The 25,362-nt window shown below is 34.1% G+C and overlaps 1 protein-coding gene across 1 annotated transcript in view; it reads left to right on the top strand.

Annotated features, from left to right (window-relative positions):
- The window catches only part of LOC133335133 (limbic system-associated membrane protein-like), a gene marked incomplete at its 3' end in the record, with an annotated part of 38,363 nt that overhangs the window by 10,195 nt on the left and 2,806 nt on the right, over nucleotides 1-25,362 (top strand). Inside the window, exon 3 of the mRNA XM_061543437.1 lies at nucleotides 25,162-25,316. Within this exon, the coding sequence (XP_061399421.1) occupies nucleotides 25,162-25,316 (155 nt within the window). The remainder of the gene's footprint in view (nucleotides 1-25,161; nucleotides 25,317-25,362) is intronic.

Here is a 25,362-nt window from a genome sequence, read left to right on the forward strand (position 1 = left end):
AATAAAGTCTTTCTCGATAATATTCTATATAGAAAAATATTGCAATTGTATCCAAACTTATCCCCGACCGTATCACCTCTGAACCACCTGCAGAATGGATTTCCCATCTCTGACCACAACCAAGGCCATCAACACCAACTTGGATTGCTCTTTTAAGTTGGCCATGTTCATTTTGTAAGATAATAAAATGGCTTAGTAAAAATACCATTGCAGGTCTTTTCAGAAACTGGAACTCATTCAGAGACACACACACACGCACAGATACACTCGCAAAAGATTTTTACCAATTGTACATGAATAGTAGAGTGTGCATGTGTATTTGTGGCTACCAAGATAATTTTAAAACCATATAAATGCATTTATTTGGTCACTCATTTGGTAGTTGGTTTTTTTCTTAACTTTAAGTCCTTACATTGCTACTTCTTTTTCTTGATTGTCAAACAAAGACTACCATCATCATTCATTCAGGTCCAACACCAATGTTTGTTGGCAAATAATAAGCCACTTAAGACCGGATGATGTGACCCAACTTTCAATTTATTTTTAATTGGGATTCTTTTTTGGTTGGGACAAGACAACAACAACTATTGCACAAAAAACCAAAGATGGGATAGACAGACAAATAAATTGTCAATCATTTGGAAATTGTTTTTTTCTGCTTCTTCTTCATTGCGGCAAATATTTTGACAAAGACAGATTTTTATTGCAACGAATGATAGCTAAATAAAAATTATATTTATTTTTAGAGATTATTTTCCAGAGATAGGAACACCCGTCTAGGGTTGGTCATGCAACCACATAGTTGTGGTCGTTCTATATTGTAAAGACCGAATAGTTGTATTGAGATTTGCCTATGATAAAATTCGTAGACAAATAAAATCCTTTTTTCTTCTTTTTCTCGTTACCAAAAGCATTCAATTTGATAGTAAAATGTGTCAAATTTGTTGTGGAGATTTCTTCTGAAAGGATTTATTACTGACGGCCCTCGCCCATCCATTAGTCATCAATTTGATTGGAGAGGGCGTTGATGTATTTTGTTAAAAAAAGGGTCATAAATATTTCAATCATCTTTCAAGGGAAATTGGAAGACAGACAATTTTTCATTTGTATGGAAAACTATTTTATCATAATCTGGCAGATCAATAAGACTGTCAGGTCGAATATCTGTCATAAATCCCCAACCCCCAACTATTTAGTGGTTTAAATTTCATTTCCATTAGCAATGAAACCGCTATGAAATGTTAATTGTTTTCGTGGTAATTTTTCCCCCAAATGATTTTGAAACAAACAAAAAAGGAAAACAATTAATTATTTATTATTATTTAGTACGATATTTGTATGTATATAAATTACTAATGCAACAGCAAACAAGTGAAAAAGCGTTAAGTTCGGTCGGGCCGAACTTTGGATACCCTCCACCATATACATACTGGTGGGTACTTGAAATGAAAATATAGGGAAAATACCAAAAAGTGGACCTATACCGACGTTTCTAAAAAGGTACATAATCCTTTTTTAGAAATGTCGGTATACTCAAATTTCAGAAATTTGTAATGGATAATTATACCCTCAGCTCTATGGCTAATGAGGGTGTATACACTTTAGCACGGTGAAAATGTGGCTTATCAAAATGTTGGTTCTAGACCCAATGTTTCTTTGGACCAAATCCGTTTCAAAAATTTGGATTTCATCCAACCTTTGTCCATCTTCTTATTTCTTCCAATCATAGTTCAAGTTCGAATATGGGGAATATCGGTCCACTCCTTCTTTAACCTCCCTACAGGGGCAAGGTCTAAATGCTGGCTATAGTTCATTATTGAACCTTACGTTCTACTTTTTTTTTATCTCGATATCCTCCACAGTTGAAATGACTACATCAGAGTCTTAGAACCAAACTCAAAACGCGGAACAAATCAGATAACCATTTTAAGATAAAAGAGGGGGTTTATGGGGACTACCCCAAAAAGGGAGCAATATTAATAATTTTTGGAAGAGATATTTGTTACAATATACGACTACAAAATACCAAACTGCAGCAAATTCGTTTGAAAAACGCACTCAAGAACCCCAAAATACACAAAATTGGCGGTACCCTTATATGGGGGTTATCGGAAAAAATGGACCTATATTCATAATTTTTTGTGGAGAGATTTGGTACTCATTAAGAACTCAAAATACTAATTACAGCTAAATCAGCGGAAAAATACGATCAAAACCTCCAAAATACTAAAAATTAGGAGTTAATTTTATATGGGGGCTACAAGAAAAAGTGGACCTATATTTATATTTTTTAGTGGGGAAATTTGGTACCCAATAAGAACCCCATGTACCAAATTTCAGCGAATTCGGTTGAAAGCCGCGCTAAAGAACCCTAAAATACCGAAAATTGGGGGGTACCCTTATATGGGGGCTACCCGAAAAAATTGACCTATATTTATAATTTTTAGTGGAGAGATTAGCTACCAAATAAGAACTCGACGTACTGAATTACAGTCAATTCGGTCGAAAAATACGATCAGAACCCCCAAAATACCAAAAATTTGGGGGTACCGTTATATGGGGACTACCAGAAAAACTGGACTTATATTTATAATTTTTAGTGGAGTAATTTGGTACCCAATAAGAACCCACTGTACAAAATTTCAGAGAATTCAGTTATAAAACGAGCTCAAGAACCCGAAAATAGCGAAAATTGGGGCTACCCTTATATGGGGACTTTCCGAAAAAATGGACCTATATTTATGATTTTTAGTAGGGAGATTTGCTACCCAATAAGAACTCAAAGTACCAAATTTCAGCGAATTCAGTTGAAAAACGCGCTCAAGAACCTCAAAATACCGAAAATTGGTGGGTACCCTTATATGAGAGCTATTCCTAAACGTGGACCGATAAAGCCCATCTTCGAACTTTAATATTTTTAAGTGAAAATCTAATTATCGGTATTATTTTATAGAGAAACCCTAATTATTGATAATATTTTCTAGAGAAAATATTGGTATCGATAACATTTTATGCAAAACGATTTTGTTATCAATATAAATACATTATACATATAGTTATCGGCAAAATTTTCTATATCAACAAATTTAATCGGCAATATTTTCGAAAGAAAATAGTGTAATCGATATTATTTTCTATTGATAACATTTGTTATCGAAATTATAAGTACAGAAAATCTTATTATCAATAGTGTTTTCTACAAAACACCAAGTTATCGGCTATACTTTATATAGCAACATTTTTATCGGCAACATTTTCAAAGAAAATAGTATAATCGATACTATTTTCTATCGATAATATTTGATATCAAGAGTATAGTTATAGAATAGCCTTTGAAACTTCTAGTTATCGGCAATATTTTCTATAGAAAATATTTGTTATCGATAATATTCAGAAAATCTAGTTATCAATACTATTATATATCGTCAACTTTTGCTTTTGAAAATATTTCCCATACGAAATGTAATCAATAGTGTAATCGATATTATTCTCTATTTATAATATTTATTATTGAAAATCTTTTTATCTATTTATATTTTCTATGAAACAATTTTGCTATCGATAATCTAGAAAATCTTGTTATCAAAAATCTATTTATCGACAATATTTTCTAAAGAAAATAATGTAATCGATATTATTTTCTATAGATATCATTAGCTATTGATTTTATTGTTATTGAAAATTGTTTCATCTATAACGGTTTTTGCCGAAAATCTAGTTATCGGCAATATTTTCTATGCAAAAAAAATTATCGACAATATTTTCTTAAGAAAATCCTGTAATCGATATTAATTTCTATAGATAAAATTTGTTATTATGAGAGAAAATCGTTTTATCGATAATGTTTATTTACAAAAAAACTAGTTATCGGCAATAGAAATAGAAAAAAATTGCTATCGATAATATTTACTATAGAACATGTGGTTATCGATAATATTTTCTATCGATAATCTAGATATCGGCAATATTTTCTAAAGTAAATTGTGTAATCAATACTATTTTACTATCGATAATATCTGTTATTGAAATTATAGTTATCGAACATTTTATCGATACTTTTGTTATCGACAACTTTTTTTATTGTGTATAGAAAATGTTGATATCGATAATTTTTACTGCAAAAAATCTCTATATGGTATTGCCCAAATTTTCCTAGTTGATAGTGTGGCCTTTCATGTTCGTCACTCATCAGCCAACCTCGAAAATATTCATGGTTGTTGGGCAATCAGTAATCGATAAAAGTACTGATCGTTCAAAATAATAATACGTACTCGCCTTAATTCTCGGTATTTTAAAGGTTTGTGTTGTATTTTCCCATTGACATATCACTATGCGAAAAAACTGCCTATAGGTCTATGGTTGTACTTAAGCTTTCCGTATAGGAAATGACCAATATAAGTCCATGTTTTGACATAGCCCCCACATAAGAGTCCCACCTTAATTTCGGCATTTTTAGCAGCATTTCCTCCTCGCAGTGACAGTAAAGCGGCATTCAGGCTTCATCTAGGGTGAAAATCATCTTGGTACAAACTTTTCGATATTGGTCCATGTTTTGACATAGCCCCGCCGTTTTTACGATATTTCAAAGGGTTTAGCGGCATTTTCTTATCAAAATGACTGTACTTAGGCATTTGTGTCGAAAATGTTCGAAATAGAGGCACATTTTGGTTAGCTCCCGCATCAAAGTCCCGCCCCAAATTTTGGCATTTATCTAAAGTCTTAGCCGCATTTTCAAACCGGGAATTCCAGATTCTTCGAGGGTGAAATTTATTCACTCCGCCTGCCTTAAATAAGTTTACCATAACACCTCGTAATAATTCGTCGCCGACCCCCATATTGATCAGAAATTCTATGATGATTTAGCCATTATTCACAGAACATTTGCCGTATAAGTTCATGTTTCAATATAGCAACCCCATTTTAAGAGCCAAGGGTAATTTTTCTCTATCTTCGCGGGGATAGCCAAATTTTTCCAACTTGATTGGCTGTATTTTAGTATTTTACTTTCTCCTGACAACAATTTACCATGGCAAAGCCCCCATATAACACCGACCGATTTTAGGTATTTTGAATTTTCACCATAAGTTGGACATTCAAAATTACAAATCAATTTTAAATATATTCGACCTTTTTATTTTAAAATTAATGACAAACACGTCAAATCGATCATCTCTGAAATATTTGTTTACAAATATATTTTTATTTCTAGTAAACAGTCATTATCGCCTCCCTCCATGCCCTAAATGAGGACTTGATGAAGTGATCCAGGAGAGATTTTGCAAACACGATTCAAATAAAAAATTTATAATTTATTTATTTTATTTTTTATTTTTTTTATGCTCCCATAAAACAGCGACAACTACACACAGACAGACACATACACATCTCTATGGAAACACACACACACAGACACACAAAAAGATTAAACTCATACACTTAGATTTGATAAATTGTTTAGTTTTATACTTTAATAGATGTCGTGATATGAACATTAAAAGTGATTAATGACTCACTGGCCCAGGCCATGAGTGGATCCATAGAACGGAGCCACATAGCCAAATAAACCGACCGAGCAAACCAACCGAAACGACCAATATAGCCATACTAAATGTTTATATAGCTGTGTCTGTATATATTTAGTAGATTATATTGAACATTTTACTTTTTGTGATGACATTTTAGATTACCTTACTTTGAATGATGTACTTCCGAATAAAAACTTTAAGCCCAAATTCTAGAACAAAAAAATGAAACAACAACAAAAAAACAAAATTACTGTAACAAAAAAATATGTTGGGTCAGAATAATAGTGATGATGTCGACATCGATGATTGTAGACTATGATTATGTTGGTTTTACACATGAGAGGTGGATTTAAGGTTGTTCATGATTTTTCTTTCGTTTCATGACAACTAAAATTTCAATATTTTGAGATACATTTAAATATGTTGGAATTAGCATGAGCTTTTTTTTTAGACCCATGGTTCCTTTTGAGAATATGCATAGAATCACTATCTGAGTCGATTTATGCATGCCCGTCCGTCTGTTGGTGTTAAATTGTAAACAAAGTACAGGTCGCATTTATGATCCGAATTGGATGAAATTTGGCACAGCACACTTGTTTGGCCCAAGGACGAACCCTATTTAAATTCGGAAAAATCGGTTCAGATTTAGATATAGCTCCTATATATATTTTCGTCCGATTTAAGGTAAATGGTGCACCAAAGTCCCTATATATCTTTCGATTTGCACGAAATTTGGCACAGCGTAATGAATAAGGTGTAGAATGATGTGTGCAAAGTTTCGTGAAAATCGGTTCAGATTTAGATATAGCTCCCATATATATCTTCGTCCGATTTAAGGTAAATTGTGTACCAAAGTCCCTATATATCTTTCGATTTGCACGAAAATTGGCACATCGTACTAAATTAAGTCTAGAATGATGTGTGCAAAGTTTCGTGAATATTGGTTCCGATTTAGATATAGCTCCCATATATAGTTTCACCTGATTTTAGGTAAATTGTGTACCAAAGTCCATATATATTTTTCGATTTGCACGAAAATTGGCACAGCGTACTAAATTAAGTCTAGAATGATGTGTGCAAAGTTTCGTGAATATCGGTTCCGATTTAGATATAGCTCCCATATATAGTTCCACCTGATTTTAGGTAAATTGTGTACCAAAGTCCATATATATTTTTCGATTTGCACGAAAATTGGCACAGCGTACTAAATTAAGTCTAGAATGATGTGTGCAAAGTTTCGCGAAAATCGGTTCAGATTTAGATATAGCTCCCATATATAGCTTCGCCCGACTTTAAGTAAATAGTCCACGAAAGTCCCTGGAAATCTTTTGATTTGCACGAAATTTGGCATAGTGTAATGAATAAGATCTATAATGATGTCTGCCAAGTTTCGTGAAAATCGGTTCAGATTTAGATATAGCTCCCATATATAGTTTCACCCGATTTAAGGTAAATTGTGTACCAAAGTCCATATATATTTTTCGATTTGCACGAAAATTGTCACAGCGTACTAAATTAAGTCTAGAATGATGTGTGCAAAGTTTCGCGAAAATCGGTTCAGATTTAGATATAGCTCCCATATATAGCTTCGCCCGACTTTAAGTAAATAGTCCACGAAAGTCCCTGGAAATCTTTTGATTTGCACGCAATTTGGCATAGTGTAATGAATAAGGTCTATAATGATGTCTGCCAAGTTTCGTGAATATCGGTTCAGATTTAGATATAGCTCCCATATATAGTTTCACCCGATTTTAAGTAAATTGTGTACCAAAATCCCTATATATCTTTCGATTTGCACGAATTTTGGCATAGCGTACTGAATTAACTCTAGAATGATGTGTGCAAAGTTTCGTGAACATCGGTTCAGATTTAGATATAGCTCCCATATATATTTGGTGGGAGCTATATCTAAATCTGAACCGATTTCAGGAAACTTAACAAATATCATTCTAGACCTAATTCAGTACACTATATCAAATTTCGTGCAAATCGAAAGATATATAGGAACTTTGGTACACCATTTACATTAAGTCGGACGAAAATATATATAAATCTGGACCGATTTCCAGGAAACTTAACACACATCATTCTAAACCTAATTCATTACGCTGTGCCAAATTTCGTTCAAATCGAAAGATATATAGGGACTTTCGTACACCATTTACATTAAATCGGACGAAAATATATATGGGAGCTATATCTAAATCTGGACCGATTTTCAGGAAATTTTACACACATCATTATAAACCTAATTCATTACGCCATGCCAAATTTCGTGCATAGGGACTTTGTTTGTTAAATCGGTCGAAAATATATATGGGAGCTATATCTAAATCTGAACCGATTTTTCCATTTTCAATGGGGTTCGTCCTTGGGGCAAATAAGTGACCTATGCCAAATTTCATCCAATACAGATAGAAAAAACTCAATTTGATTTCAACGAAATATTAATTGTACAAAAAATACAAACTATAAGGTTACATTAATACCAAAATAGCTTGAAATTATCTACTCCAACAACAACAAGAACAACAAAAACGATTAAAATCAAATTAAACAAAAAATATTTGAAATAAAAAAACTTTTTTTTATTCAGCTGTAACAAGACAATGTTTTTGCAGTTGAATCATCGGTTTTTTAATTAATTAAAGGAAAACAGCATTTCCCCAGAAACGACTCAGTTTGGAGTGCAGGATAATTGTTGAAATAATGAAAATATTAAAAAAAGTATGTTAATAATAAATTTTTGATGTTTCCTCTTTACAATGACCATTGACAATGATTAAGGTCGTTAAATTCTCACTGCAAAGTGAATATATATCTGCGACCTTCTCTCTCACTTTCACATTCACACACTCTCTTTCTCGTCCTTTCTTTCATTTTGGGGTTGGGATTTGGGTTGTTGTTTTGGTTAACAATTAATATCTTTCCATTAAGATTTTTACCACAACACTTTAATTATTTTCCCGGCCTCATAGCAAATAAGAACTGGATTTTTTGAGTGGATAAGTGTATCGCCAAGGTTGTTGTTGTAGTCATAAAGGTCCGTTGTTGTAGTAAAAAATAAATACATAAAAAAAGATCCAATCCATAAAAAAAGGGTAGAGAAGACCATAAATGATTCGGCTAGGTCAATTTCACGTTTATGTTTTTTATCATTCATTTTTTGTTTTTGTATTTTTTTGTTAATCCGTTTTTCATGTGTCTCGGTGGATTTTGTATTTCAACCCTCTACATTAAGGTGGGGTGTATATTAGATTTGTGATTCCATTTGCAACAACTCGAACAAGTCGTCTCGAAAAATATTCTTTTAAAAATCCACGCCTTGTGTAGATCTCGAAAAAATATTCTTTTAAAAATCCACGCTTTGTGTAGATCTCGAAAAAATATTCTTTTAAAAATCCACGCCTTGTGTAGATCTCGAAAAAATATTCTTTTAAAAATCCACGCCTTGTGTAGATCTCGAAAAAATATTCTTTTAAAAATCCACGCCTTGTGTAGATCTCGAAAAAATATTCTTTTAAAAATCCATCGACGAGGAAAAATATTCTTTAAAAAATCTACGTCTGGAAAAAGGCTCGGAAAAATATTCTTTAAAGAATCCACGCTATGTAGAGGCCCAAAAAAATATTCTTTAAAAAAAACTTGAAATTAAAAAAAGTTCTGTTTATATTGTGGATCCCTTCATACTATCGATGAAATCCTGCCGGCAGATAATTTCTAATATAGCTCCATTTTTTGGCACAACCCCGATTTAAGACATTTCAAATCCCCCCTTATATTGAAGAGTATAAACAATTTGTTCCGACCGAACTTTACAACTATTTTATTTGTTTTACACCACATTGGCCGCTGAAATATATTGACAAAGAGAGAGGCACCTAGCTGCTGTTTGAGATGAGTGGTTAGTTGGTCAATGAGTTGTTGGTTTTTTCATTTTTAACACTCATTCAAGTCTATGACGCTTGTTCTTCACAGAAGGGCTCACACAAACATCGCTAAAAAACGAACCGAAAACAACTTTAATTGTGAGGTCATGTTCTTCAAATATTTAGACTTTATTTTATACATTTTTTGTCGAGAGCTATAGCTGTGTGTAAGTATTTGTTTTTGCTGTTGTTGTTTTTGTTTTTTGGACATGAATGATGTTTACACTTTGAGTTGTTTGCCTGCCTGTTTGGTCGGTCGGTCGTTCGGTCGGTTGGTTATTTACAATGAATGCATTCATCCAACCATCCATCCAACCGATCAACCAAGCAACCAACCATACAACCATCTATCTATCACATCTGGAACACACTTGAGAGAAATTGGACAATAGTTTACAATTCTTATGGGGTTTATTTTCTTCTTCAATGCTATTTTTCGTGAGTCGTTTTTCAGTCGTCCTGCCTGCCTGCCTGCTTGCACGTCTGTCTGTATTTTCACACTTTCTTAAAGTGGAGCAAATTTGTTTGATGACACCTCACAAGCAAGCAAGAAAAAAAACAAAATTTATATCAGGAAAAAAAATGAAAAAGAAAAAGGAGGGAAGAAAAACTCTCAAACCAAACCGCCAAAGGCAAATAAAACTGCACAGAAGAAGCAAAAAACATTGAAAAAAAAAGAGGAGAAGACAAGACGTTTATGATGATGATGGCATGGCACACAATATTAAAGGCAATGGCCATAACAATTCCACAACTGGCTTTACATTTATTTAAAGCAACAGCAACAACAAAAAACGAAATAAAGGAGCGAACATGAAAATTGTAGCTCTTTGCTCTTTGCCATCCATAAAATTATACAAATGGAATAATAGATGATCTTGATGATGGCTACGTATGATTAATAGTCATTTTAATGGCATTACTCATACGTTCACATTACCGCACATTACGACTTTACAATGGTTGTCGCAGTGGTGAGGGATAATGGTGGTGGTGATGGCGATGGTAATATGGTATGGATGGTAATATTGGTTGCACAATGGTCTAGAATGCTTTGGCGTTGAAGTGGATGGATAATATTTAAAATAAAACAATTTGTGGATGGGTTTATTGGCTATCCCAATGGAGAGATTAAATGGAGGCCCATCAATTTTTAAATTTTGACCACTTGTAAAGGGTTGGTACGTGGACATAAACCCCACTTCGTGGGTTTGTTACTGTTCACATGCTATTTTGAAATGGCATACATGAATAGATGCAGGCTTAATGGAATAAAACTTATGTCAAACCTTCAGCAGTTTCGGAAGTTTTTAGAGATGATATGGGAATTCGTAGTACCTAAAGTCAGTAGATATTATCTGCCAGGGGATTTTTCATGTCCTTAGAAAACGATATACTAAATTACAGACACTCAGGTTGGGAAAATGCAATTCAATAACCGGGAATGACAAATTACAGACACTTCGACGTTATGTTCCGCCAGTCCGAACCTTTTACACACTCCATCATGCGGTGAGCATTCTAAAATCTGTTGGGATTATCTGCCTGAGAAAACAAAATACAAAATTGCAGACACTCTGGATGGAAAAAATTCGGCTAAGACATTCCGAATACCCAAAATTGGGTCCGTCCTTTTTATGAGAGCATTGACAAAATCCTGGCCTATATTGAAAAAATTTATGAGAAGAAGTTGGAAAATACGCCCATGGTCATGAAAACTCCCAAAAAATTACCGGAATCTTGATAAGGCAGAAATGCTATAAGACACCCCCATATTGACAATTATCTGCAAATAAGTTTATTTGCCATCAAGAACCTCGAATGCCAAATTACAGCCACTTCGGTTGGGAAAATACGCCGAGGACCATGAAAAATACCTCAAATGAAGTTCGGTTGAAACCTACTCTCATTTATATATATTGGAGGTATGCTAAAACTTAGCACCCAATATGATCAATATATAATTAAAATACCGAAAATCGGAGGGACATTTAAAGGGTTATGTCAAAACTTGAACCCGTATTGACATTTTTCTGAGTAGAAATTTTCCATCCACTATGAACCTTAAATACCAACATACAACTGAAAATAGGGCGGGACATTCATATGGGAAGGCCATTAAAATACCGAAAATGGGTGGAATCTTTAAAAAAAAGCTATGCCAAAACATGGACTTGTATTGGCATTTTTCTGAGAAAAATTTATAGCCATTTCGGTTGGAAAATGCACACAGGACATTAAAACATGGACTTTGAAAAATTGCTAAATATCCACACATTTGCAGTTCAATTTCACGACTTTGTGGCTCTTGGACCTATATTGACATTTTTCTGAGTAAAAGTTTTTCCACCCAGTAATACTCCTAAATACCAACATGCAGCGACTTTGGTTGGTAAATGCGCCCACGACCGTGAGAATACTGAAAATAAGACGGGACATTGATATGGGAGGTATGCTAAAACTTAAAATGAAATAGCTATGCCAAAACATGGACTTGTATTGGCTTTTTTCTGAAAAGATCTTATAGCCATTCCGGTTGGAAAATGCACCCAGGACCATAAACCATGGGCTTTGAAAAAATATTTAAAATCCCAAGCCTTGTGAACGCAAACAGGGCTTTGAAAAAATTACTAAATATCCACGCCTTTGCAGTTCAAAGGGGGCTTTAAAAAAAACCTTAAAAATCTATGCATATTTTAGAGAATATTTCAAAGAACAAACAGAGCTTCAAAGTCGTGGATTTTTCCAGAATATTTCAAAGGCCAAATAGAATTCAAAGGCTTTTTAGCGTGGATTTTTAAAGGCTAAAAAGAGCTCTTTTTGGTTTTTGAAATATTCATGAAAAATCCACGTCTTTGAAGCTGGGTATGACCTTTGAAATATTCTTCAAAAATCCACCCCTTTGAAACTCTCTTTGACCTTTGAAATATTCTGGAAAAATCCACGACTTTGAAGCTCTGTTTGGCCTTTGAATATTCTCTAAAAATCTACGTGTTTGAAACTGGATATAACCTTTGAAATATTTTTTTAAAAATCCACACTTTTGGAACTCTCTCTCACCTTTGAAATATTCTCTAAAAATCCACGTGTTTGAAACTGAATATGACCTTTGAAATATTCTTTAAAAATCCACACATTTGAAACTCTCAATTGGCTCTTTTTGGCCTTTGAAAAAATTGCTAAAAATCCACGACTTTGTGGCTCTTCATGGCCTTTAAAAATCCAGGCTTATAAAGTTCTGTTTGACTTTGGAAATATTCTCTAAATATCCACGTCTTTGAAGCTCTGTTTGTCCTTTGAAATATTCTCTAAAAATCCACGTGTTTGAAACTGGATATGACCTTTGAAATATTCTTTAAAAATCCACACCTTTAAAACTCTCAATTGGCTCTTTTTGGCCTTTGAAAAAATTGCTAAAAACCCACGCCTTTGAGGCTCTTCATGAGCTTTAAAAATCCACGCTTATAAAGCTCTGTTTGGCTTTGGAAATATTCTCTAAAAATCCACACCTTTAAAATTCTCTTTGGCCTTTGAAATATTCTTGAAAAATCCACACCTTTGAAATATTCTCTAAAAATCCAAGACTTCGAAACTGGATATGAAGTTTGAAAAATTCGTTAAAAATCCACAACTTTGAAACTCTCAATTGGCACTCTTTGGCCTTTGAAAAAATTGCTAAAAATCCACATCTTTGTGGCTCTTCATGGCCTTTAAAAATCCTCTCTTATAAAGCTCTGGCTTTTGAAATATTCTCTAAAAATCCACACCTTTGACCTTTGAAATATTCTTGAAAAATCCACCCCTATAAGCCTCTCTATATTTCGTCTCAATCGCATAAACGTTGGATTTTGCTGCACTCGTACATAATATCGGTCGAAAATATATAAGGGAGCTATTTTTAAATCTGAACCGATTTAAACAAAAAAACATAATAGAGGCCCTTCTAGGCTCAATTTAGTACGCTGTACAATATTTCGTCTCAATTGGACAAATATCGAGACTTTGATGTACTTTTGTATAATCGGGTTCGTCGTTGGGTCCAAATGTCATCCCATTCGTATCTCTTTCTCTTCCAATAATCAATAGCTGTTCACAATTTCAAAACGCTTTAACCACTTACCTTAAAACACTCCATTGTCCCAATCATGATGTCGAACATCTGCCAAATTTTTCCTTATAATATTTCACATGGTTGGCAACATTTATGACAACATTTATTGTCCCATGGCACAATGAATATGTAGTCCATTTAGCGCAGCTGATGTCTTGATTAACTGTCAAAGTGGGTAATTTCTACTTGAATTCGATGTGCAGTGTTGCCAACCATTTGAAATATTATATGGACAAATTTGACAGATAATCGAGACAAAAACAAAGGTTATTGTTGTGATACATCATTGCATCATGGGTAGTTCATTTAGCGCAGCTGATGTCTCGATTAACTGTCAAAGTGGGTAATTTTACTTGAATTCCATGTGCAGTGTTGCCAACCATTTGAAATATTATAAGGAAAAATTTGACAGATAATCGAGACAAAAACAAACGTTTTTGTTTTGATACATCATCTTATTATTGCATCATGGGTAGTCCATTTAGCGCAGCTGAGATCTCGATTAAATGTCAAAAGTCGTAATTTCTACTTGAATTCGATGTGCAATATTGCCAACTATGTGAAATATTATAATGAAATATTTGGCAGATGGTCGAGACCATGGCACAATGAATAGATAGTCCATTTTGTACAGCTGATGTCTTTATTAACTGTCAATGTGGGTAATTTCTACTTGAATTCCATGTGCAGTGTTGCCAACCATGTGAAATATTATATGGAAAAACTGAACAGATAATTGAGACAAAAACAAAAGTATTTGTTTTGATACATCACCTTATTATTGTATCATGGCTTCTACTTGAATGCGATGTGCAATATTGCCAACCACGAGAAATATTACTAGATAAAATTTAACAGAATGTCGAATAAAAAACAGATGGTTTTATTTCACTAATGCACAAAATAGTACATTAGCGGTGATGGCCAAACATGTTTCCTCTTTGTTTCTCTTTGCGTCAGTCATTTTTGTTGATGATCTCTCAGTTACGCTCTCACGCACTTACTCTTAATTTAGTTCTGTTCAACACTGTTTTATTTTCATCAGACCATGGCACAATAAATAGGTAGTCCATTTAGCGCAGCTGATGACTCGATTAACTGTCAACGTGCTTAATTTATATTTGAATTTAGTGTGCATTGTTGCCAACTATGTGAAATATTATAAGGAAAATTTTGACATATGGTCGACATGAAGGACTTGAAAAATATTCATAGAATCTCCTCAATAACTTCCGAACCTCCTCAGGCTTCATATAATACGTTTACATTGTATTGGATTTAAATTGTCAATTCTATTGCATATACATATGTCAAATAAATCCTCATAAAGTAGGCTAACCTGGTAAGAAGTTCTAATGTATAATTCCAAATTTCTCGAGCATTATATTTTTGAATTTCATAGTTCCTACAGATTTTTCTTCTTGTTTTGCCATGGTATTTCCCGAAGAAATACATTAAATTAATTATAGCAACGACAAAAAATTCTTCAAAGACCATTTTTTTTTTTTTGCAGCAGAAACAAAGGATTACTCACAAAAGTTCCATTTACGATGGAAACCTATTGTGCAATTCGATGTCATACGACAACTGGATTTTCGAAAGAAACTTTCTATGGCATAGCATATGTATGTTATACAGGATTTTACGAAAAATTCATCTACCATGGAAACCCATTGTGCAGTTTTTAATTCAAACTACCAACACCGCATAATGTCATCGTACGTACTTCATGTCACAGTTCGTATTGTTGTAGGATCATAAATTCATAAAAATTCATTTTTATTTAATGTGGTTAAAGTTTTTCGCCAGCTAGCCCGCCCAGCCTGTATGCCATAACAACACCAACCATAATTACCACTTTTTATTACCATTTCTATTAACCACCAGGGCTTAAGCTGACAAAGGAGCTCATCTTTGTTCGCTTTACCTTCCGTTTGCAATCAACCAGCTATCCATCCAGCCAAGCAACGAACGAACGCAGCAAAAGTATTACAATGCTTTTGTTGTTGTTGTTGTTGTTGTTGTAACAGCAATCCCTTTTTTCGTTTCGGTTCAGACCGAAGGATTTTTGGTTTTGTAGCACATTTCCAAGAACAACCTGCTGAATAAATACTGTACAAATTGTTCTGGTGGATAACCTTTATCCCATCGCTTCGTATTTTCGTTTTCATTCATTCTGTTACATAGCTATTCTGTTCTTTCAACAGACTGTGGGAAATTTCCTTCATACCCTGAACAGCTATTGTCACTGAGGAGGAGAAACTAAACAAAAACCAGTAAGCTGATGTATCTGCTGCTTGAAAATATTTTGTGCTTGGTTGAGCTGGCTGGCTGGCAGCACCATTATCACCTTATACGTCATCTCCCACGGGCTTCGTTTAGATTTTAAGCATCAAATTTCAGCAAGGAACATTTCTCGTTGATACGTATTCAATAAAACATTTGTAGTTGAAAACCAAATCAAAAAGAAATACGAAATCATTCAAGCACTTGTATAGCGCACAGCGAATCCCCCTCACAAATCTCTTTGCATATTTCGAAAAATTTCCAACTATTCCCGCAAGCATTAACCGCTCTTATTCGCTTACTCATCGAAATGTCAAAGTTTAAATTGATTTTTGTTTCGCTTGTTTGTGGGCCAATAGACATTTCTTTATTCCCCGATTTTGATTAGAAGCGCAAGATTTGATGGCAAAGCGACGAGGTGGCGGAGGTTAGGTGGCTTAAGGATTTTGTAATTTAATCAGTCTGTCTTTGTTTTTAGGTTCGGGTTTCTTAATCTTCGAAACAAAACCATAAATTCATGGATATTTAATGATTATTTAACCGCAAATAAACTTTTCGAGGATAACAAAATAAAATAATAATAAAATTGTGGGGAAAATAGAAAGCAGCTTTTTAAGTTATCAACTAGATTTTATAGCAATTTTATCAATGCGACAACCTTTCGTCATCAAATTAACAGATGATTGATAAAACTGAAATGTTGTCCCCTAAAGAGTTCAAGGTTATGCTGCGACAGATGGTGTTTTTATTTATTTTTTCGTTGTTTATAATTATTGTTGTAAATTTTAAAGAATCCTTGAGAATATTTACCATTTGTCTGACTTCTCAATATTTCAAATAGAAATTTAATACATGATGCAATAATAGGGTGATATATCAAAACAAAAACCTTTGTTTTTGTCTCGACCATGGCACTATGAATAGGTAGTCCATTTAGCGCAGCTGATGTCTCGATTAACTGTTAAAGTGCGTAATTTCTACTTGAATTCGATGTTCAATGTTGCCAACCATGTGAAATATTATATGGAAAAATTTGACAGATGACTGAGATAAAAACAAATGTTTTTGTCTCGAACATCAACCTTGCAAAATATTATATGGAAAAATTTGATAGATGACTGAGATAAAAACAAATGTTTTTGTCTTGAATATCTGTCAAATTTTTCCTTACAATAATTTACATGGTTGGAAACATTGCTCATAGAATTCAAGTAGAAATTACGCACTTTGACAGTTTATCGATACATCAGCTGCGCTAAATGGACTACCCATGATGCAATAATAAGGTGATGTATTACAAAATAAAACCAGTAAGGAAAGTAGTAAAGTCGGACGGGGCCGACTATATGATACCCTTCACCCCTATGGGTATATTAAACAGGACTATTAACATGAAATTGGATGAAATAAGATATGTGATATTTATCTAAATATGAATCTACCTAGATCTATCCATAAAGTATGTAAATCGACTTCAAACAAATATAAATAGGTCATCCGTTGGGCTATGTCTGTACTTCTAGAAAACGCAACTACGTAATTTTATGCTCAATTTTGTACGTTGTGCAAACTTTGATGTCAATCTGACTAACATGAGGAGTTTGATGCCCAATTTACGGGCGAAAATATATATGGAAGCTCTATCCAAATATTAAGCGATTTCAAACAAACTTGTCACAGGTTAGATTATACTAATTTCAGAACGTTTTGTTCCTATCAGCCTATTGGATCCTTGGTGCGTCAATTACTTATAATCAATCTATAATAAAAGGGAGCTATATCTAAATCTGGACCGATTTTCAGTACGTTATGCCAAATTTCGTGCAAATCGAAAGATATATAGAGACTTTGGTGAACCATTTACATGAAATCGGACGAAACTATATATGGGAGCTATATAGAAATCTGGACCGGTTTTCTCGAAACTTGGCAGACATCATTCTAGACTCAATTCAGTACGTTATGCCAAATTTCGTGCAAATCGAAGGATATATAGCGACTTTGATGTACCATTTACATGAAATCGGACGAAACTATATATGGGAGCTATATAGAAATCTGGACCGGTTTTCTCGAAACTTGGCAGACATTCATTCTAGACTCAATTCAGTACGTTATGCCAAATTTCGTTCAAATAGAAAGATATTTAGCGACTTTATTGCACCATTGACATTAACTTGGACGAAACTATAAATGGGAGCTATATCTAAATCTGAACTGATTTTCAAGAAATTTTACACACATCATTCTAGACCCAATTTAGTACGCTGTGCCGAATTCCGGCAAATGGAAGGATATTTAGGGAATTTGGTATACCATTTACATTAAATCGGGCGAACATATATATGGGAGCTATATCTAAATCTGAACCGATTTTCAGGAGACTTAACACACATCATTCTAGACTTCATTCAGTGCACTATGCCAAATTTCGTACAAATCGAAAGATATGTAGGGACTTTAGTGCACCATTTACCTTAAATCGGACGAAAATATATATGGGAGCTATATCTAAATCTGAACCGATTTTCGAGAAACTTAACACACATCATTCTAGACCTAATTCAGTACGCTGTGCAAAATTTCGTTCAAATCGAAAGATATATAGGGACTTCGGTGCACCATTTACATTAAATCGGACGAAACTATATGTGGGAGCTATATCTAAATCTGAACTGATTTTCTTGAAACTCAGCACACATCATTATAGGCCTAATTCATTACGCTGTACCGAATTTCGTGCAAATCGAATCATATATAGGGACTTTGGTGCACCATTTACATGAAATCGGACGAAACTATATATGGGAGCTATATCTTAATCTGGACCGATTTTCACGAAACTTTGCAGACGTCATTCAACGCTTAATTCCGTACGTTATGCCAAATTTCGTGCAAATCGAAAGATATATAGGGACTTTGGGGCACCATTTACATGAAATCGGACGAAATTATATATGGGAGCTATATCTAAATCTGGACCGATTTTCTCGAAACTTGGCAGACATCACTCTAGGCTTAATTCAGTACGTTATGTCAAATTTCGTGCAAATCGAAGGATATATAGGGACTTTGGGGCACCATTTACATGAAATCGGACGAAACTATATATGGGAGCTATATCTAAATCTGGACCGATTTTCACGAAACTTGGCAGACATCATTCTAGACCTAAATGATTAGGCTGTACCAAATTTCGTGCAAATCGAAAGATATATAGGGACCGTTCACATTAAATCGGTTAAATATATATATGGGAGCTATATCTAAATCTGAACCGATTTTTCCCAATTTCAATAGGGTTCGTCCTTGGGCCGAATAAGTGACCTATGCCAAATTTCATCCAATTCGGATCATAAATGCGACCTGTACTTTGTTTACAATTTTACATGGACAGACGGACGGACGGACGGACGGACGGACGGACAGACGGACATGCATAAATCGACTCAGAAAGTGATTCTATGCATATTCTCAAAAGGAACCATGGGTCTAACTCGATTATTTTTGCCTGTTACAAACATATGCACAAAGACATAATACCCTGTACCACAGTGTGGTGAAGGGTATAAAAAACTTTGTTTTTGTCTCGACCATCTGTCAATTTTTTGCATATAATATTTCACATGGTTGGCAACATTGCACATCGAATTCAAGTAGAAATTACGCACTTTGACAGTTAATCGAGACATCAGCTGCGCTAAATGGACTACTTATTTATTGTGCCCATGATGCAATAATAACGTGATGTATAAAACCAAAGATCTTTGTTTTTATTTCGACCATCTGTCAAATTTGTCCATATAATATTTATACCATTCACCACACTGTGGTACAGGGTATTATGTCTTCGTGCATATGTTTGTAACAGGCAAAAGGAATCGAGATAGACCCATGGTTCCTTTTGAGAATATGCATAGAATCACTTTCTGAGTCGATTTATGCATGTCCGTCCGTCCGTCTGTTGATGTTAAATTGTAAACAAAGTACAGGTCGCATTTATGATCCGATTTGGATGAAATTTGGCACAGCTCACTTATTTGGCCCAAGGTAATTGGTGTACCAATGTCCCTATATATATTTCGATTTGCACGAAATTTGGTATAGCCTACTGAATTAGGTCTAGAATGATGTGTGGTAAGTTTCGTGAAAATCGGTTCAGATTTAGATATAGCTCCCATATATAGTATCCCCGATTCTAGGTAAATGGTGTACCGAAGTCCCTATATATCTTTCGATTTGCACGAAATTTGGTATATCCTACTGAATTGGGTCTAGAATGATGTGTGTTAAGTTTCTTGAAAATCGGTTAAGATTTAGATATAGATAAAGCTCCCATATATAGTTTCGGCCGATTTTAGGTAAATGGTGCACCAAAGTCCCTGAAAAGCATTTGATTTGCACGAATTTTGGCATAGCGTATTGAATAAAGTCTAGAATGACGTGTGCTAAATTTCGTGAAGATCGGTTCATTTTTAGATATAGCTCCCATATATATTTTCGTCCGATTTAAGGTAAATGGTGTACCAAAGTCCCTATATATTTTTCCATGTGCACGAAATTTGGTATAGGCTACTGAATTAGGTTTAGAATGATGTGTGCTAAGTTTCGTGAAAATCGGTTTAGATTTAGATATAGCTCCCATATATAGTTTAGGCCGATTTTAGGTATATGGTGCACCAAAGTCCCTGAAAATCATTTGATTTGCACGAATTTTGGCATAGCGTATTGAATTAAGTCTAGAATGACGTGTGCTAAGTTTCGTGAACATCGGTTTAGATTTAGATATAGCTCCCATATATAGTTTCGCCCGATTTAAGGTAAATGGTGCACCAAAGTCCCTGCAAATCTTTTGTTTGGCAATAATTTTGGCATTAATTAAGTCTAGAATGATGTGTACACCTCCTATATATATTTTTTCGCCGGTTTTAAGTAAATTGTGCACTAAAGATCCATAGCTTGGCCGATTGACACAACGTACTGAAGTTAATTTAAATTAATCTCTGGCAGATTTGCTTGAAATCGCTTCAGATATAGATATAACGTAGTTTTCATATATAATTTCAACTTATTGATGTTAATTGTACACCAAATAATCAATGGGTGTATGATTGAGATTAAATTTTAAACAGTGCAGCGACGTCTTTTCGGATACATATGTAGAATATACCTAAAGTGGTGAAGGGTATCATATAGTCGGCCCAGTCCGACTTTGCTACTTTCCTTACTGGTTTTATTTTACACTTAACAAGTAGCTTAGCTCATATAAAGTGTCCGGAGGTTCATTCTGTATAATAGGTGAATAAAAACACTTCTTTCCAGAATATTTCCTATATATATCCATATTTTCCATTTACCCTGATATGATTTAATCCATGAAGTGGGCTCAGATCTTCGCCCGAACATTTTTCTTAATATCAATAATACTTTAATCCCAAATCGTCTGATTTGCTACATATGGTATAGTTAATATGGTCGTCTATTCTAGCCCACCATATTTGGTCTGCTTTTCTCATTTTATTTTATTTATCGATTAGCAAAAACACGCTCCAATAAATCCCCAATTGAGTTTTTGCAAATTCCTTTAATCCCGACGTCTGTTCGTCTGATTTTTTTAAACAAGTAAACAATTTCCCAAGAAAATCACATATTTCGTTGTTTTGTTTTGTTTTTTACTTCCATGGAAAATTTTAAACGAACAACAATTTTATTAATACCTAAATACGATGGACGATTTGTAGCGATTTCGAAAGCAACAAAAACAAATATTTGTTTCTCAAAAAAATGCCATGCCATGCCGATAAATCTTTCCCCCACCATTTATCCTTGTTAGGCTCCTCTCTGCCCCCAGAGCATATTTTAAAAATATGTTATGCTCGAGGTTATTGTCACAATAGAACAACAACAAACCGATTCATAAGCTAGCTGAGTGCCTGCCTGACTGCTGCATCAACTTCTGGTACCAGTTATTATTTTATTAAATCTGAAGCAAGAAGAAAAAAAACGTACGCATATTTTTCTAAACAAAGTTTTCTTTCTGCACTTCTCACAGCGGGCATTTGAAGGAGACTTCAATTGCCAATGCCACAGTATTATGAACTTCTTACGTGCTATTCTCGGTTGGACTCCATCCATCGTTCCAAGCAAGAGGTGTGTGTGTGTGTGTGGGGAGATGGAAGGAGCACCACCACATGAGTAGTATTTGTTCGTGGTTGTAGTAGGGGTAGTAGCAACAATAATACCAAAGACATTCCAAGAACAAACGAACTTCTCGAAAAGATTAATATTTGTTTTCTTTATGAAGAGCTGATATGCTAAAAAGTCTTGTACTTCAAAGTTTTATTTTTGTTGGTGTTCTTCTTATTTTTTCTTTTTGTACAATTCTTAAAAACTTCCCGAACATTGAAAGGAGGTCGATAACGAAAAAAAGAACTCTAGTATAGAAGTGTTTAGACAAGATTGGCATACAGTGGTTTGAATCAAAGAGAGAGTAAATTGACAATACAGCCAATAATAGGTGGGTTCTTTAACTTTTCCAGTAACAATTACTCAGTAGTTTCCATAATGCAATAATAAGGTGATGTATCAAAACAAAAACCTTTATTTTTGTTGCAGCTGTCCCTCATGACCATATTAATAGGCCTTGAGTAGAAATTACGAACTTTGACAGTTAATCGAGTCATCAGCTGCGCTAAATCTATCAAAACAAAACCTTTTGTTTTTGTCTCGACCATCTGTCAAATTTTTCCATATAATATTTCACACATGATGCAATAATAAGGTGATGCATCAAAACAAAAACCCTTGTTTTTGTCTCGATTATCTGTCAAATTTTTCCATATAATATTTCAAATGGTTGGCAACACTACACATCGAATTCAAGTAGAAATTACCCACTTTGACATTTAATCAAGACATCAGCTGCGCTAAATAAACTACCTATTCATTGTGCCATGATTTCACATGATTGGCAACATTGCATATCGAATTAAAGTAGAAATTACCCATTTTGACAGTTAATGAAGGCATCAGCTGTGCTAAATGGACTACCTATTCATTGTGCCATTGTAGCATTCATTGTGATTTCTTAATGACTTATTTTATATAAACATAATATTTTACATAACAGCATAATTATAGGGTTCTGTAGATGATAAGAATTTTAATTTAAAGTATTGTAAAAGTTTTATGAATATGTCGACCAGTTGGGAGATGTAACGGTTGGTACATGATACAATAATAAAGTGATATATCAAAACAAAAACCTTTGTTTTTGTCTCGACCTTCTGTCAAATTTTTCCTTATAATATTTCACATGGTTGGCAACACTGCACATCGATTTAAAGTAGAACTTACGCACTTTGACAGTCAATCGAGAAATCAGCGAACGAAACTGATTCTCTCCCTCCACAGAGAGAAGGAGCAAATTTGGACGTGGACTTTGACAAACGTGCAATGGCATAAAAATCCCAGGGAGATTGATGCAAAACTAAAGGACTATGGTAATATGGGTAATATTATTTAAGAAGAATCAGAACTACTTCATTCTGATTCTTCTTCAATTACGAGAACGAGGCAAATACATGACGACCCAGGACTATGGTAAAAAAGGGAAATATTACTGAAGAAGAATCATAGCAAACAATTTACGATTGAACAAAAAGGACTTCTGCAGTTTGGCGATACAGAAACTAAGTGCCACCTAAAGAAATGGAAGTTCGAAGACGAGATTTTTGATGGGGACAATACAAGGCGACCCATATGGTAAAATGGGTAATTTTACTGAAGAAGAATCAAAATAAACGACTTACGAGTACAAAAATGAACCGGACCGAAACTATGTGCCAGTTAGAGATAAAGGAAGATGATGATGGGTACTACAGAAAAAAAACAAGCTGTACCAGTTGGCGATAAAAAAATTTGATAAGTACTACAGAAGGCCGAATAAGAGATTTTTGATAGAGGGCAAAATCAAGTCGGCCCAATAATCCTATATGGAGGGCAGCGTTGTCTTCAAAAAGTTGGTAATATTACTGAAGAAGAATCAAAACAAACGACTTATAAGGTTGAAACTGAACCGCGCAGAAATTATGTGCCAGCTGGAGATAAAAGAAAATTATGATGGGTACTACAGAAGAAGCCAAGCTGTGCCAGTTGGAGATAATAGATGATGATGAGTACTACAGAAACCCGAATAGGAGATTTTTGACAGAGGGCCCAATTATCCTCGATGGAGGGTATTGTTGTCTACAAAAAGTTGTCTAATTGTAGAAAACCTTTAAAGAAAACTAGAAGAGGACAAACAAAACGGAATTCTGAAACTGAAAAAAACCGGGAAGAAACATAACCAGCTGAGTATAAAGAAAGAACCAAGAAGAGAAACCAAGGTCGAAGAAGAGATTTTTGATGGGAAAAACAAAGTGGTCTATTAATACTAGAAGAGGGCAGATGTCGGTGATAACGATGTTCGTTGCTAACGAAAAATTATATATAGTGAAAGTAACAAAACATTAATCCAAAAAATCCCAAAGTCTCTGAAGTATTCAAAATTGGGATTTTAGTAATTTTTCTGTTTCAGAATTCCAATCTTTGGGTATAGGTTCCATGGTATAAACCCAATTTATAGGTATTTTAATTAATGTTCGGCGAATTTTCCAATCGAAATGGCTGCAGTTTGATATTCTGGGGGAAATTTACCTTCAAATAGACCCGTATAAAATCCCTGCCGATTTATTTATTTCTATGCCAACGATGCCTATTTTTCCTGATGGTCATTTGTTTTGGCTTCAAAACACTGTGCAAAACATAGAAGTGTTTTCTCCAAAAATATTAAAAAATACGAACAATAATTTGAAGCCGTATTTGCAGTTTAAAGTTGTACTTTTTGGCAAACTTAAATGCAAATTGGAAAGTATAAAAAAGAAAGAAATTTATTTTTCAAAAAAGTTTGAAAATAAAAACTGCAAAAACAGAACAAATATTCGACTTATTTTTTCTCAAAGTTCTCAACCACATCCACAAACATATGTACATATTAGAAGACCTATTTTTCTTGTATTTTTCGGTTCCGAAGGCAAACACACACACACAACTGGAAACTCAATTAGAATTTATAGCAATATTTATTTATGTGCAAAAAAAGCTGATGCTTTTTTTGCATTTTTTCTAAAAATAGTATTCCATTAAATAATTGATATTCAACACATATGAAAATAAAAATAAAACACATACGAATGTTGATAATAAGTAAACAAAAAAAGTATACTTAAACTAATTGATAATTTTTTTGTGTTTTATTGTTTCATTACAGAAATGCGAATAATATCCGGTGATGTTTCCTCACACTACTGGGAAACACCCTACTCACAGCCATATTTTGATAATTCCTCAAGGCGTGAGGTTACCTCAATTGTGGGCCAGGCAGCATTGCTGCAATGTCGTGTACGAAATTTAGGAGATCGAGCTGTAAGTAATATTTCCTAGCAAAGAAGAGTAATGTAATTTGGAATGA

The sequence above is a fragment of the Musca vetustissima genome, unplaced genomic scaffold (genome assembly GCF_032173495.1).
Source record: "Musca vetustissima isolate MV318-11 ecotype Yass unplaced genomic scaffold, APGP_CSIRO_Mvet_v1 utg101315, whole genome shotgun sequence".
Taxonomy (NCBI): domain Eukaryota; kingdom Metazoa; phylum Arthropoda; class Insecta; order Diptera; family Muscidae; genus Musca; species Musca vetustissima.